This window comes from Heloderma suspectum, chromosome 4 (assembly GCF_057233095.1).
Source record: "Heloderma suspectum isolate Gila_16-S chromosome 4, 16-S_ref, whole genome shotgun sequence".
NCBI classification, from domain to species: domain Eukaryota; kingdom Metazoa; phylum Chordata; class Lepidosauria; order Squamata; family Helodermatidae; genus Heloderma; species Heloderma suspectum.
This window is the reverse complement of record NC_139461.1, coordinates 306,435,732-306,452,242: the sequence shown is the minus strand read 5'-3', so window position 1 is coordinate 306,452,242 and position 16,511 is coordinate 306,435,732. Positions and strand designations below refer to the sequence as shown.

Below are 16,511 nucleotides of genomic sequence, written 5' to 3'. Positions count from 1 at the left end.
CAGCTTATCTGGCTGCCCCATTGCAGCTGCCGAAAAACTAGCCAAATCTCATGAGAAGCAGCAGCCCACGACCGGTGACCCTTCAAAGAATAACTCAAATTCTGATCGGATACTCAGGTAATTGAGCCTGGCAAACAGATTCTAAAGCGCTGGGTTTTTCTCCCTGCTCTTCCCTTCCCTCACAATAACATAATATCTGTGAAAGAACAGCTAGCCACCAGTTATGCAAGGACCAGCATATCTTGTTCTTGCTGATGCTTTTCGTACTGTGAAATGCAAACAAAAAACAAAAAATACCCAACCCAGTAACAGTTTAATTGATGTTCCTAGTCGGGGCATGTAAGACAATGAATTAATGCTGAGACTACAGGCTAAAGGATTTTAAACAGTACACCGCCACCAAGCAGCCCCCATACTGATTACATTGCAGTGCAAACTGCCAAAGAATTACAGTGATTATATTGACATTATAAGGAGGGGGGCAGAAAGTCACAATGCAATTTTTCACTTTCTGTTCTGTTAACACATCCCCCTATGCCCTTTTGATTCTTAGACTGTGTGACTTTCAGGAGTGGAACTTGGCCGTGATTAACGATCAGACAGTTTAACGTGCTTACTCTTTGCTACCCCCATCATCAGCCAGCTACAGATTGTGTCTGCCAGACTATAAACAGCTGCCTCCAATATATATTTGAGAATGCATGCATATATAAAATCAAACCTCTTCCATGGAATAATCTGGAATAACTCTCACTCCTTGGTTATGTTGTCAAACTCACCATTGAAAATTAGAATCCATGCATTAATATCAACTAGAAGGAGTGGGAAGGTTCACCCTCCCATCATTTGGGGGCACAATTCGGTTATGTGCTCTATGAGATTAGAAAACCATTTTCAGGCACCTGGTTCTCAATTTGAAACCCGTCGGTGAAATCCACTCTACAGTCAGTGGCAGGACGTGAGACAATTACCACAGCATTTCCTCCAAAATCCTGTAGATGAAAATAGGGACTCTTGTAGAATAACTCACCCCTTATTCTTACCCGCTCCCTCCATTACACAGTGGTAATTGTTCTTCTCAAGCTGCTGCAGTTTATATTCATTGACCTGGTTCACATGTAATGCTCAGTTCCTGGGCTGTTTAACCCAGGAATTGGTAAGGGTATGTGGGAGCGAGCACATCACTCACCACTTCCATTTTTAATTAATAACCCAGAGTTAACCCAACAACTGCCCATGGTGTGTTGTTATCCATGTTATCCATTGATTAAAAGCGACAAGAGCACAACTCACAGACTCCACTCATCCTGGAAATTCCTGAGTTAACCGAGGAATTGTGATTGTTACATCCAGACTGGGCCATTGACTTTGTAACTACCTGTCCCACAATGGTTTCTGAGGGACAAGCTCAATGACACACTGAAGATTCATAATTAGATCTGCTGTTTCTTTACATTTCTCTAAAAAGCAATCATGGGGTGGGAGATGAATTGGATCAGAACTCTGGCACTGGGCAGATGCTAAGGATTATATTTCAAAATTCCCTAGAAAGAAGTGTCTTGAAAGTTTGTTAATATGGATAACAACTGCAGTGCTCATTCTAAAACAGTCTGTTTACTATCTGACCACGTGAAATATGCCACCTACAGAGTGGCCAGGTTAGCAGTGCATGAACAGAAACTAAGACGGGAATTTCTTACAATTCACACAATAAGGTGCAATTATACTTGTTTATGTTAATACTTGACTTATCTGTCTGTTTCTGGGTGGTTACAAATATTGTTAAAAATAAATATATATGATTGTTTCAAAATGTGGCCTGAGAACTCAAAATGGTGTTTTCCAGATTGTGAATTATTTTAAAAAGGGTTTTATATTTACATAATGTATAGTATAATAAAGCATGCAATACACGTTACACCCTATTTCACACATTTCATAATGACAAGAATTATTAACATTTGTATAGCATTTTCAAGTCTTCAAAGTGCTTCACATGCATTATCTAGTTGTAACAACCTGTACAACAACCTGTAAAGTAAATCAGTATTGTTATCCCCCCTACTGCAAATAGGGGGAATTAAACTAAGGGGATCTCTACACCTCAACTTTATTGCGCATTCATAGTTGCTCACTCACTGAATTGTGCGGGTCTATTACATGACGTTGAAATCATCCAGTCATTATTCCACTATTTCCTCCCACCTATCCCATGTTTTCCTCAAATGGAAAAAATGGGTTATTTTTCCAGATATGCGCAAATGGAGCGTGTATTTCTCCCCTAGCGTGACTGAAGCGCTGAGTATGGTTGTTGGGGGCATGGTCATGAGGGGCGTTCAGCCTTCCCACTCCTGTGCCATTTTGGCTCCTTACCATTTTCAGCCTGCCTGTTCAAAACCAAGCAGCAGAATGGCAGAGCGGCAGCAAGGGGGGGCGGCAGAGCGGAGGAGCAGCGGAGGGGCTGAGCAGCAGGGACTGGCCAAAAGCATTGAAGAGGGAGGCAGGGCCCAGGGAGATCAGTGGGGGGGGGGCTGTCCGTGTGTCAGTCCCCATCCACCAGTAATGTACAAGGGGAAGGAAAGGGGCAGGAATCCAGGAGCAAGTATCGCTGAACCTGGAGCATGTGTAATGCCTCTTCACGGAAACATAATGCTATGGGAATGGCCATCTACAGAGAAGGAAGCGCATGTAAAGGGAATCAGTTGTGATCCTGCATTTAAGATGGAAGTGGAAAGCCCCATTTTAAATGCAGGATTTTAGGCTGATGTAGAAATCCCCTAAGAGTGCCTTGCCTAAGTCCACCCTAGTGAGTTCAGAGCAGAGGCAAGATTTAAACCAGTGACTTCCCAATTTATAACTCAGACTGCAATCATGTACACACTTACCTGAGAGTAAGTCCCATTGAACTCAATAAGACTTACTTCGGAGATCACATGCGTAGGATTGTGCTGCTAGTCCCTTAGCCACTATGCTATATCTAAAAAAACAATTTGACTATATAATATGTTACAATTATTAATCTATTATATTTTCCCAAAGCACATATTTATACTTTATCTTCCATCTCTAAATCTTACCACGTGCTTTCCCTACAGATATCACACTCCAGACTCTCTGTATTCAAATTGTGGAATTCTAATTCAATAACGGTGAATTTGAACATGAACTCAAAGGAATATTACCTGTAGTTTCTGCTGCATTTCTTTTCAAGACGTTATTTTGCTTGTAACAAAATAATTCAAAATTAGTAACTCATGTTTTTGTCTTTCAAAAGATTAATAAACCTCCCCTAACAGTAAATCCTGCCAAAGAAGCTTTCCCACAACATTGATTTTATCCAGAATGGAAATGTTTTGCAAAAGTGTCAATCTTTTATTTTTCTCATCCTCCTCAGGCCTATGTGCTTTGTGAAGCAACTGGAGGTGCCTCAGTACGGGAGCTACAGGCCCAATATGGTTCCCACCACGCCAAGGGCCAACTTGGCCAAGGAGCTGGAGAAGTACTCCAAGGTCACCTTCGATTATGCAAGTTTTGATGCTCAGGTTTTTGGCAAACGCATGCTTGCCCCAAAGATTCAGACTAACGAAACCTCACCTAAAGCCTTTAAATGTAAGTTGGGGCTGGTCATGGACAGTAGTTTGGAATGCCCTGAAGGGTGTGTTGTTGTTTCTGATTGTTGTTGCATAAGTATTACCATACTAGATCAGATCAAATGTCCAGCTGATCCAAGTTCCTGTTTCCAATAGTGGTCTACCTGGGGCTAGCATCAAGGCTAGGCATGGTTGGGAACCTGCCGAGGGCTCACACCCCAGCAGGAACCTACCAGCAAGAGCCCTCTGGACCTTCTTCTCTTCTCCACAATTGCAATCTGCTTATTCACCTGCCTCTTGCTTAGGCCCACATAATGGTGATGGTGAGAAGGAGGAGCAGCAGATTCCATTGCTTACTTGTTCATTCAGTCTCTGCCTTTCAAGCAAGCAAGTGGGAGCAATTTTGAGAAAGACAAGAAGCACTTGCAGCTGGTGACAATGACAGTGAGAAAGTAGACTCAGTGAGGGAGGGGGCCTATTGGGGGTGTCTTGCCCAAGGGCCCTCCAAAACCTGGATCCAGCACTGGGTCCACCGGAAGCTTCTGGAAGGTGCACAAGCAGAGTAACTATCCTTTCCCATTGCTTATGCCAAACATTTGGCATTCAGAGGTATACTACTGCTTCTGAACCTGGTGATCCCATTTCGCTGCCATGGCTAGTAGTCATTGATAGATCAATTCTCCATGCACTTGTCTAACCATTTTTTAAAAAAGAAAAGCTAAGCTGTTGATCATCAGCATATCTTGTGGCATTGTACCATCAGCTAATGAAATGCTGTGTACAGTAGTACTTTCTTTTATCTACCCTAAAGCTCCCATCAGTTTCATTGGGCAACCCTAAATTCTAGTATGGATTAGCTGTTCGCTGCAAACATGTGTAATTTCCCCTGACAGCTTTTTTGCCCTGAAGATGCAGCTTGTAGGAGAGATGATGTTCAGTATGGAGAGCTGGCAGAAAGGAAGTGCTTAACCTTTTCCCTGCCCACAGTTTCTCTGCTTTAAATTCGCCCCCAATCTGTCCCCACAACCACCAACGCCACCACCATATTTGATTGAAACATTTGTAAGGGCAAACTTTCTTCCTGCTTCTAGTGATCCCATGGACCCTAGCTTTTGAGAATCACACATGTAACTATCATGAAGAATCATGATAGTTCTATCATGAGAATAGATAGTTGGTGTGGCGAATGATAGTTCTTTCATGAGAATGATAATTCTTTCATGAGAATCACACATGTAACTATCCTGAGTTCTGTTTCTTGGCCATGCTAGAACAGGATGGAATGTCGGAGAGTGGTTTTATAGAGGTATTTATGTGCATCTTTGAGCAATTGTTCTACTGGGGGAGAATCAAAGTCTTTTTGTCAGGGAGGGGTGTATGTTGTTCCCGCAAAGCAAATATGATTGGAAACATACACATTTCCTTCCCTGCTAAACATATTTTAGTGAATAAGGAAGGAAAAAAAGAACAAAGAGGTGAGGGTTTCATCTCCCCACGCCCACCCCACTTTTGAATTCCTTAGAGGCATGCAGCAGCAACACAGTTTTAATGGAGAAGATGGTAGTGTTCTGGGAACTTGATGGTGCACTCGGTTTAGTGGGTAGACCTTTCACCTCAGTAGACCTGCTCATAAATTTCTCTCTCTCTCTGTCCAACAGCCCAGCTCCTTCCCCACTTTCATTTTATAGGGGAATTTCATAGGTTAAGAACATAAGAGCTTTGCTGGATTAGGCCAAAAGGTCCATTTAGTCCAACATTCTACTTCCCTCAGTGGGCAATTAGTTGCCTCCCTCCAGTAAGCCCACAGGTAGGGCATGGGGGCAATACCCCTCTCCCACTGCTCCCGACCAGCTGGTATTCAGTGGCATGGAGGTTCCATAGAGCCCTCCTGGCTAATATGACAGAACTCTCCTCCATGAATTTGTCTAATCTCTTTTAAATATAAGCCAGTGTTTGTCACATCTTGTGGCAACAAATTCCATGAACTTATTCTGTATTGTGTGAAGAAGCACAGTCTTTTGTCTGTCCTGAATCTACTGTGGATTAATTTTATTCAATGACTCTGAGTTCTAGTATTATGTGGGAGAAAAACACCTCTCTATCCATATTCTCCACACCATGCATAATTCTTTAACCTCTATCATGCCCCCATTTCTTGCTTTTTTTCTAAACTAACAAACTTCAAACAATGTAGCCTTTTCCTCATAGGGAAGGTAATCCAACCTCCAGATCATTTTGGTTGCCTTTTTCTGAACCTTTTCCAGTTCTATGATATCCTTTTGAGATGGACAACTGCACACAACATTCCTAGACCATAAATTTGTATGTGGATGGCAGTCTTTTCATTGAACTGCCCATCATATCCCCAAGAATATTTCTTTCCTGGTTAGTCAAAGCCAGTTCAAACCTTCAATGTACATGTGAAAGAATATTTTTGCCCCAGCATGGATTACTTTACATTTACTTACATTGAGCTCAATTGCCATTTTGCTGCCTGTTCACCCAGATTAGTTTTCATAGTCCATTTGGGACTACTCAGAAGACTTTAATGAGGGACTTTGGTTAAAGGTTTTTGGCATTCCAAATTCCCCCTCCAAAGGTTCCTGAATAAACTTAGCAATTATGGCATAATAGGATAGGCCCTCTTATAGATTAGTAATCATCATCCTAAACAATTTGGTGTTGTCCACAAACACAACAGTCCACAAACTGTTCAATCCTGCATTGTGAAAACTGCCCATTTATTCCTAGGGCTCCTTCACACTGAGGTTTTATCCTGCAATTGAGATTGCTCCTTTACAGAAGTTTGTGGGCTCTTTACATGACGCCATGACCCTGCCATGACCCTCCAGGGCATCTCCTGCACTAAATGCCCTTTGTTCCATTTTTAAATAGATGGCAGATAATGAGCTATCAAATGACCCCGTTGTGTTCCGCTTCAGTTTCCTCCCTGAAAAGAGTTGAAGTGGCAAGAAGAGGAGCGAGATCAATGAAAGATGATGGAAGACTCAGAGAAGGAGGGGGAAGGGGGGGGAGGAAACACATGTAAAGGGAGTCAGTGGCGATCCTGCATTTAAAACAGAAGCAGAAAGCCCCATTTTAAATGCAGGATTTTAGGCTGGTGTAGAGATGCCCCTACTCTGCTCTTTACTTCTTGTCGTTTGTTCATCTATGAGACAGCCTACCCTATTACGCCATAATTGCCAAGTTTACTCAAGAGCCTTTGGAGGGGGAATTTGGAATGCCAAAAAACTTTAATCAAAGGCCCTAATTAAAGTCTCCTGAGTCGACTTGGCTAAGCTTAGTTCACATGTTTATTGTAGTAGCTTGCTAGAATTATAGGTGTTGCACAGAAGCACTGTTTAGAGGTGTCTCTCACCTCAATAATATGTTTCAGGCCGCATGTCTGTCTGTCTGTCTGGGAACATAGGAAGCTCAGGCTCCCTTATACTGAGTCAGAGCATTGGTCCATCCAGCCCAGTGTTGTTGACACTGTCTGGCAGCGGCTCTCCAGGGTTTCAGGCAGTTTTCCCTGCCCTAGCTGGAGATGCTGGGGCTTGAACCTAGGACCTTCTGCATGCAAAGCACGTGCTTCAGCACTGAGCTATGGCCCTTCCTATGTACCTATTTTTTAAAGATCCTGCTTTTCTACTTTAAACAAGTACATAAAGCGGCTCTCTATATACGCCAGCCTGACAACTGAGATCTGTTGGAGGGGACCTCCTCTGCTTCCCACCAGTGCGAGACATACACTATGGTGGGACATGGAAGAGGGCCTTCTCTGCTGTTGCACCCTGGTTGTGGAATGCTCTCCCCTTGGAGGCCTGATTGGTCTAATTTTGGCACCAAGTAAAAAAATGGCTTTTTACCAAAGCCTTTGAGGGCTAAATAAATTCCCTAAAGTAGCACACTGTTTTAACTGTTTTATTGTTTTAGACTTTAATTGGTATTAGCTTGTCCATGGTTTAATATGTTTTTAGCTGTTTAAATTATTTATTGTCTTATACTGTTTAAATTGATTTTATCTGTACGCCGCCCTGAGATCTTAATGATACAGGGAGGGATATAAATGTTTTAAATAAATAAATAAAATAAATCACTAATATAAAAATAATCAAAGCAGACCATTATAAACATAAAACCTACATCAATATTAGAGAAGCAGAAGCAATACTAAAATGAACAAAAAATTAAAGTTTCAAACAACAAACAGCTGGGAGAAAAAAAATGCCGAACTGACACTTAAAAGAGGCGGAACGAATAGGTGACAAACAAATGCATTTAGGATGGCAATTCTGCAGACAGAGCACCACTCACATCATCTCAGAAGGTGGGGCATCCGTAGCTCAGCCTCAGAAGATGACCTTAGAAAATGGGCAAATGGATACGCCAAAGCCAGCACTTTGACTTGTACATGGAAACAAATGGGCAGGCAGTGCAGATCTTTTCGCACTGTGAAGATATTCTCAGTTCACCATGTCTAGTTAACATTCTGGCTGCTGTATTCTGGGCCAGTTGAACTTTACAAACAGTCCTCAAAGGCGGTGCTGCATACAACACATTACAATCATCTAACCTGGATTACCAAGGCATGAGTTACTGGAGAGTACTTACATCTCTGGCCAGTTCACTGTTTCTGCACACAGCATCCACTGCTCTGTGTATATAATCCATTCAGCCTGTGTGTTAAGATATTCATGCTGAAGGGACAGATCCTTTTGTTAAAAAATAAATAAAAGGGGTATTGCAAGATTGCCTTTTGTTGATATCATGGCTGTAGTTTTTGCTCCAAAAGCATACTGCTTTTATTTGCAATTTAACCTTGAGTGTGGTCAATACTGTGCCTTTGAAACTTGCTGAATCCCTTTCCCACCCACACCCTCACGTCTAACTGAAATCTGAAATGGGGCTCCTGCGCTGAAGCCAACTGCATTGGATTGATTTACTTGCAAATAGTCCTTTTGCAACCATCATACATCACCCCACCTGTGTTACTCCCTTTTTACAGCCAAACCTTTTCCAAAGGCCTCTTCCCCGGGCCACAGTCCCTCCAGCAGTTACGTGAAGAGCACTTCGTCTTCATCCACAGGCTTCGACTATTCCCATGATGCCGAAGCTGCGCATATGGCTGCCACTGCCATTTTGAACCTCTCCACTCGCTGTTGGGAAATGCCCGAGAATCTCAGCACCAAGCAGCAAGATCTCCCCAGCAAGGTGAGCATGAGATTGGTCACCAAATTTGGGGTATCGGGGTTGAAGAATTTGGGTATTTGTAAGCACAGGTTTCTAGATGAACATGTTTTCCATAGCCATGTCCATCTATGTCTCTTTCCCAGGTAGCCACCCAACTAACTCTAAGGGAGTGGGTGCCTGCAGCTTGGCTTCAACTGGTGATCTTAGTACATGTGAGGTTTATACAGGGAAAGGCTGCTCCCAGGTGATTTAGATGTTATAGGACAAGAACTGCATTTTCAAATGTACCTAGAAGCAAACAGGAAGTGAAGATTTTTAAGCACCAGTGAAATGTGTTCAGCATGGTAGTTCCCAGTTAATAACCTGGCCGCCATATTTTGAATCAACTGAATTTTCTGTACATTTTCACAGGTAACCCCATATATAATGCGCTAGTAATGCGCTAGTAAACTTGAACCTTACCAATATATGGATAACTGTTGAAGGGGTTAGGCTCCCCATCTATGGCTGAGGCACTCCTCCACATGTTCCCACCCTTCAGAAGTTGTGTTAATTGCATTCCCCCTTAAAGATCAGGCATGCAGCTTGCAGGTGCTTTGAGACCCAGCCCTACTTACAGATGCCCAATCAATGGCTCGGAGAGCTTTTAGTCAACTTTGGTTGGTATGTCAGCTGCAGCCTCTATAAATCATGTTGACATGGGGAGATGGAAAGTTGGGTAATATTTGCTTGACTTTAGATGTCAAATTTGGTTGTAGCCTTTGGGCCAAAAAATAAATAAATCTATAAATTAGACATTCTTCCTCAGTATCATGCTGATACAAAACAAAAACATGGTTTTAGTAAACTAGTTAGGAGGTTAAAGTATTCAGGCTTTTGCCAGAAGAGAATATGTTTTCTGGAATAGGGTTTATTTCAACTCCCCTGCCCCCGCAGCCCCAAGGTACTTCTAGTGTGTCTGGGGAGGGGGGGTCCTTGACCCGCATGTCACAGGATCATAGGTTCACTTCAGATGCTTGGTGTCCCCCTGCAGGCGCATACAGGGCCACAGTGGACTATTGATGCAGTGAGGATCACATAGAAGTATTGACTGAGCTGGCACCTCCATGTGGGGCTTATGTATTCAGCCACTGTGATCTGCATTTGCAAAAGGACTGTTGTGATTGTACAAGTCATGGTCATCACATGGAATAGTCCCACATGGAAGCACCAGTTCATACAACTGATGCCTCTGTTCAGTCCATATTGGGTTATGAGTGCTCATGCAAGCAATTGCATGGGGTCCACTGAGCATATGAACTAGAGCCGAAAGGGACCAAAGCCCATCTAAACCAGTCCTCAGCCACAAATCAGGATATACTAGTCGCTTACTGATCAACCCAAGCAATCCAATGTGGCATAGTCCAGAGAGATTAGGTGCACTGCATTATGATGAAAAGACGATGTCTGCAGGAGTGCTGAAGGAGGTGGTTGCAAATGGGTAGTCAAGGCTGCTGTTTCCAACATTTCAGTCAATGGACATCGAAGTGGATGAAAATGGGACTCTGGACTTAAGCATGAACAAGCACCGCAAGCGTGAGAGCACCTTCCCCAGCAGCAGCAGCTGCAGCAGTAGCCCCAGCATCAAATCCCCAGATGTTTCCCAACGCCAAAACAGCACCAGTGCCACGAGCAGCACCATGACCTCGCCCCAGTCTAGCCACACGTCCCGCCAGGATGAATGGGATGGCCCCATTGACTACACCAAACCAAATCGACAGCGGGAAGAGGAGCCAGAAGAGGTAAATAATAACAGGGGCAAGAATGCACAACTGCTGCATCACTTAGTGTTAGCACATTCTGGGAAGGGTCAGCATTCCTCTAAATGCTGGGGGCGCTGTGAACATAAAAGCATAAATCCGGCAGGTTGGGCCAGACCAATCGTCCCTCCCTTCCAGCAGTAGCCATCCAGCTACCCCAAAGATTCACAAACAGGGCATGATGGCAATATCCATCCTCCTTTGTAGGTCTGCAGGCCTAACAACTTTTACACTTGCCAGTGGCACAGGATTGGCTTTCTAGTAGAGCACCTGACTTCCCAGGCCAGGAAGATTATGTGCGTTTCCTGGATGGCATTGCCTGGGAGTCCCTGATTCAGCCCTCATGATACATTTAATACGGAGCCAGTGCTTGTTCTGCAGGGCTCCTGGTTTGAGTCCCGTGGCATCTGACAGTGGACTTAGGAACCACCTGGTAATGTGTGAGAGGCCACTTACACCTATTAGAGAATTCTCTGTAGTTTTTACAGCCTGCTAGCAAAACAGTTCTATGTATGGTTCTGTTGTCCATCACCGCTACACACATCCTTTGCTGGTTTCTTGCAGTCAGAGCCTGCAGTCCGTTCTTTCACCTCTTCTGAAGCAGATGATCAGGAAGTACCTGAAGAAAATTTTGAAGAAAGGAAGTACCCTGGGGAAATTACCTTAACCAACTTCAAACTTAAGTTCCTTTCCAAGGAGATCAAGAAAGAGCTACTTACGTGAGTCTTGCCACTTGGGCTATATCTGGGAGGGGGCAAGAAGGAAGGAATGATTTTGCTGAAGGGGTAGAGGGGGGGATTCTTCAATGAAAAAATCCAACTTCATTGATGTTTCATACTGTGAGGGGTCTTATTTAATCCAAACACTTCAAATCAAAAGCTTTAGAGAAACTTCATGCTCCAACTATTCCTGATTGTTGAGATGAAGTGTTATATGTACCATATAGTCTCCTGAAGCTGTGCCATGATTAAAGGGGGGGGTGGCAAACAGTCAACGAAAGCACCAGTATCATAGAATTCATTAAAGTGACTATAAAAGCATAATTTACCCCAACTTATTTCTTTTCATACTCAAGCTAGTCTTTCTAATGCAGTGGTGGCAAAAAAATACCTTTTTCTGAACATATTGCTTTGCTTTCTTGTTTACAAAGTGTCATGTTGCTTCCTGGGAGCTGCATTTCTGAACTATCCCATGTTATTGTAAGCATCCTGTGCTGAGCAGCATCACTCTTGCCCTCGAAGCACTGTGGGGTAGGGGAGGTGGATACATTGGAGACAGTAGGGACTTTTGTGCACTTGCACTATTGTGAGATTCACTGAGTAGTTCAAAATTTGAAATTCAGATGCTGAGATGTGGGTTTTCCAAGTGGAAACTGGAGAATATGCACATTTCCCCACAACTGAATCTAGCTTTAATTTGAATATGGGAATGCCTAACAAATCACAAGGGGAAATTATTGTCATATCTCCATATTTCAGTGAACTTCCTGAAAGTATTTGGAAGGGAAGAAAATGAGTTTTAAGAGTTTTTGTTCCCTCAGCCTCAATTCTTGTAAAGAAATAGAATGAGAAAATGTGATATCATCACCAATACATGCAAACCTACATACACATACCATCATCTGCAAGCCTTCCCAAACTTATAAATTATCTTAGAACCAAAAACCCAACTTGAACTTTCAAAATCCAGAGTCTCCAATTGACTCTGTCTCCATGATCTGTTCCTCAAACCCATCTGATCCACACCTGGACCAATGAGGTACTAATATGATATCATAGGAAAAATTATTAGCAAATTCAGTAATGTGGTACAGTAGACGGTGGGAGAATGTAGAATCTCCAGATGGATAGTGAAGCAGGGTAAAAATTATTGAGATCAATAGCAGTGTCATGGGTAATAAAGCTTCACAGATATTTTTTTTTACAGAAATGATGTGAGCAGTTATTTATTATGTTGGTAACCCAATTTTCTTCTTATCCCTTTATAAAAGAATGGGAAACTACCATGCTTTCTGGCCAAATAGTCCAACCATGATAGAAAAGAAAATGCTTGACTTAATGGGAGCGCAAGCAAATTCAGGATCCCATCTCCACTATTGCCAGGTTTTGGACTTCCAGGAAATGTCCTTGCCTCCCCCACCCCCGATGAAACAATTCACAAAACTGGTTGAAACAGATACACTCCTTATAAGAGGATTCTGCATGCTGGCTAGGGTGAAACCATAAATCTAAACTAGCCTTGCCTGCCAGAATTTTCCATCATAATTTTAAATTATATTGAACTAATGGCCAAACTAGTGACACTGGATATGTCATTACTCTGTTGATGTTGTTGTTGCATTCAAATAAGTAAGGGCAGGGAGGGTGTCACTTTTCACTGGGACCACAGTTGGTGGGGATGGGAGTTCAGAGGCGGGAAGGAAAAAAACTCAAGGGACATCCCACTTGCAATGCAGTAAAAAGTAAACACTGAAATGTCGGGGCACACACGCAATTATTTCAGGAGACAAAGCCACACCCTCTACTGCATATTCATATTGGGAATTTAGGGCACATTCAAAACCCAAAATGCAGGGAATTTCCAATAAAAGGAAAAAACGATGCAAAAGGACTGTGCGAAAATGCAGTTTTTATGGAAACAAAACCCGGGATTGACACACATTGGAGATAGTGTCATGTGTAGTGCCAGTGTCTGAGGGACAATAAATTTCCCGTGTAGATTACCCCCTGAACTAAAATCCCCCAAGCAATTAGAACCAATCTCCCTTTGGTTCAAATAGCAGAGCTAGTAGCAGCTGGGGGGAGGGGGGTTCATTAGGACTGTGGTAGGGGAAGAACGGGTTAAAGCTTCCCACCCTGCATACTGTGGTCCCAATGAAAATTGTCCCCACACCTACATGCCTAGTATTAATTAAAATAAAATAGCAGGTATGGTTTGTAATGGCACATTTAGCATGCATCATGTCTAATTTGGCCCAAGGAACTGAGTTAATGCAGTTCTCCTGGCCTGCATGGCTTCCGTCTAAAGGCTGTAAAATCACATCTTTGAATCCTCACTCGTGTTATAAACATAGCAGGAAGAAAGGACCCTGTGAATGGTCTGATTTAACCTAATCCTACAGTACTGGTGATACTAGGAGGTGTAGACCAGATCAGTGCCTGGATAGAAGACCACTAGTAGCCCCCTGAAAGCTCCCTGACTGAATAGCATAATATAATAACAAAATGCTGAGTGATGTGCCCACTAATGAGGAATAAGGCACAAGTGTTTTCAAACATATGTCACTTCTAAGACATTTTGATTTCTCCTTATGTCATGGATGGCAAAGAAGTGACCTATTCTTTACAAATACTCACGGAAGCTGATGTATAAAATTAAAACAATGTTTCAAAACTCCGGGGCAAAACAGACTGATGTTTCTATATTTACCAATATTAATATGTTCTGAAATGTGGAGTTGTGCTTCTTCTAATCTCATTTTAGTGATTGTGGGAGCAAATCCAGGAGTGGGGTTAAGTTTGGGGTTTGTTTATCTTAAGTGTGATGTTGCGATTCCTTCTTGCCCATGGCTCTCCTCGCAGCTTCCCACGCTGGAGGGTGGTCCCAGAGGCTCAGGTCGACTCAGCCTTCCATCCTTCCGAGGTCGGTAAAATGAGTACCCAGCCTGCTGGGGAAAAGGTAGTCACGACTGGGAAGGTAATGGCAAACCACCCCGCTATAGTCTGCTGTGAAAACGCCAGCTCAAGCGGCGTCCCTCTAGGGGTCAGTAATGACCCGGTGCTTGCACAGGAAGAAACTTTCCTTTCCTTGTTTATCTTAAGTGTGATGTTGAGATTCCTTCTTGCCCATGGCTCTCCTCGCAGCTTCCCATGCTGGAGGGTGGTCCTAGGGTTGGACAGGACCTAGTCAATGGACCCTTTTACTGGCCCTACGGAGAACAGTGCCTCAAGGAGGGTAAGCCTCTAGTCATGATGGCTATATATCACCTCCTACTAGTCATAATGGCTATATATCCCCTCCAATATGTTGGAGAAGCATAAGGCAGTATGCTTCTGAATAGCAGCTGCTGGAGACCACAAGCAGGAGGGTGCTATAATTGTGCTTATGTCCGGCTTGTGGGCTTCTCTAGGCACCTGGTTAGCCACTATGCAAACAGAATGCTGGACTAGATAGATGACTATAAGACAGGAAGAGAAATGTGCCACCCAGTAATCCCTGGGCTATTACCTGAAGACATGGGTTTTCCTCGCATCTAACCTTTGAGGAGGGTGGCCTTGTTGAATCAGCATGGAGCTACTTAATGAACAGCAACATGTAATAGAAAGGGAAGTATCCCCTGCTTCCATTGGGAAACTCACCAGGTTCCTAGCAAGACCCTCCCAATCACCAGGTTGGCTTCTTAAAAGGGCCTGTTGGCTTCCCCCAGTGGCAAGGTGGTCCTTCCTGAATCCCAGGAAATCAAATAAGTAGGGACGCCCACTATGTGCTGATCCTTAGGAAAGCATGGAATAATGTGTAGAGAAGAGAGCACAGAGTAAAGTACAGAGCAATGCATAGAGAAGAGAGGAGCTATCAGGGGTCCCTAGCTCTTCCTGTCCACCCATGCACCCTCTACTGTTCCCACTGATCTTTTGATGGTGGTGGACTTGACTTCATAACTGTTTCTGGCCAAGAGGTGGCATGTGATCTGCCCTACTCCAGCCAGTACGCTTCCCAGCCATTTGGTAGGAGTGGCTAGATACAGACTCCAGAGGTAAGGATATAGTCAGCTCCAAGTTTGAGGCGGAGAGGGTAGCAAGTTCCCCACCCCTGCTCCCATAAGTGTCCTTCACCTAGCTATGGTTTTATCTGGAAGTGACAACTGAATCTGGAAAATTGCCTGCCATTTTAATTCCCCACGATGTCCTGGAAGCAAACTACATCAGGCCCTCCATGGCTTTTTGGGGATTTTAAATGGTGGCTGGCTTCCCAGACCCAACTGCTGCCACCAAATAAGCCTACAGCCAGAGGAACGGGCAGGTAGGTGGCCCAAAACAGGTGTTAGCACCAGTGGGCCCTATGGGCGCAGACATTGCCCCAAAGTGGCTTTCAGTAGGCAGTTTCTTCAATCACACCCCATTTTTCATGCTCTCAGAGAGCTCCCTTCCCCACTCAAGACCACATTTCTCCTTCTTACTCCTGCGCTTGTATCCTTGCTTGGCTAAGTAACAAGTCTGATACCTTATGGCACTAGACAATGAACATCTGCACAGTTATGGTCCACTCTAACTCAGATCACCTGCATTATTATTCTTTGATGGTAATTAGAAAGGCTCGCCTCTTTGGTACAGCGAAACAGCTAAGAATATTAGCTATGTTTTAATTCTCACCGCAGCCACAATCTCACTGGGTGGACTGGGTGGGGCATGCGCACGCATAGACACACACACACCAGCAATATGTGAATAATACTGGTCTGCCTTACATGGTTGTTGTAAAGGTCTGAGATAATGTACAGGAAACACTTTGAATGCTCCAAAGCATGATATAAAGGCTAGGTATTGTCAAAAACTGATCTTCCAAAAGGCTGAGAATCACAGCTTTCAGACATAGTGCAATTCTGTCAACATATTGTTCTTTGCAATGGGCAAAAAATCCAAGGTCAAACTACATGAGATATTGGAGATCCACAATCAGATCTCCCATCTTTTTAAATTTTTGTAAAAAGCAGCTATGAATGAGGACCATCCATATCAGTCTCATAAACCTGGGGCAAGGGGCATTAACTCTTTCTCCCGCATGCCATTTTCCCAATGACAATTGACCCCACTCCCATATGCAAAGCTGCTATTTGCTCCATTTGGGAAAATTTACAGGTAGACATAACTCTCTCAAACAGTGTTTGAGAAGCTGATTATTTTCACTGAGCAGACAGAGAGCAGGGGTTAAA

The 16,511-nt window shown here is 43.4% G+C and overlaps 1 protein-coding gene across 2 annotated transcripts in view; it reads left to right on the top strand.

The window, feature by feature from the left end:
• Positions 1-16,511, top strand: part of MYT1 (myelin transcription factor 1) — a 100,929-nt gene that overhangs the window by 31,095 nt on the left and 53,323 nt on the right. The window contains exons 8-12 of one of the 2 annotated variants that reach the window (XM_084848420.1): positions 4-117; positions 3,395-3,609; positions 8,680-8,804; positions 10,295-10,564; positions 11,147-11,301. In XM_084848420.1, coding sequence (XP_084704546.1) covers positions 4-117; positions 3,395-3,609; positions 8,680-8,804; positions 10,295-10,564; positions 11,147-11,301 — 879 coding nt within the window. Of the gene's footprint in view, positions 1-3; positions 118-3,394; positions 3,610-8,598; positions 8,805-10,294; positions 10,565-11,146; positions 11,302-16,511 lie in introns of both variants that reach the window. The other variant, XM_084848421.1, reaches the window with a different exon arrangement.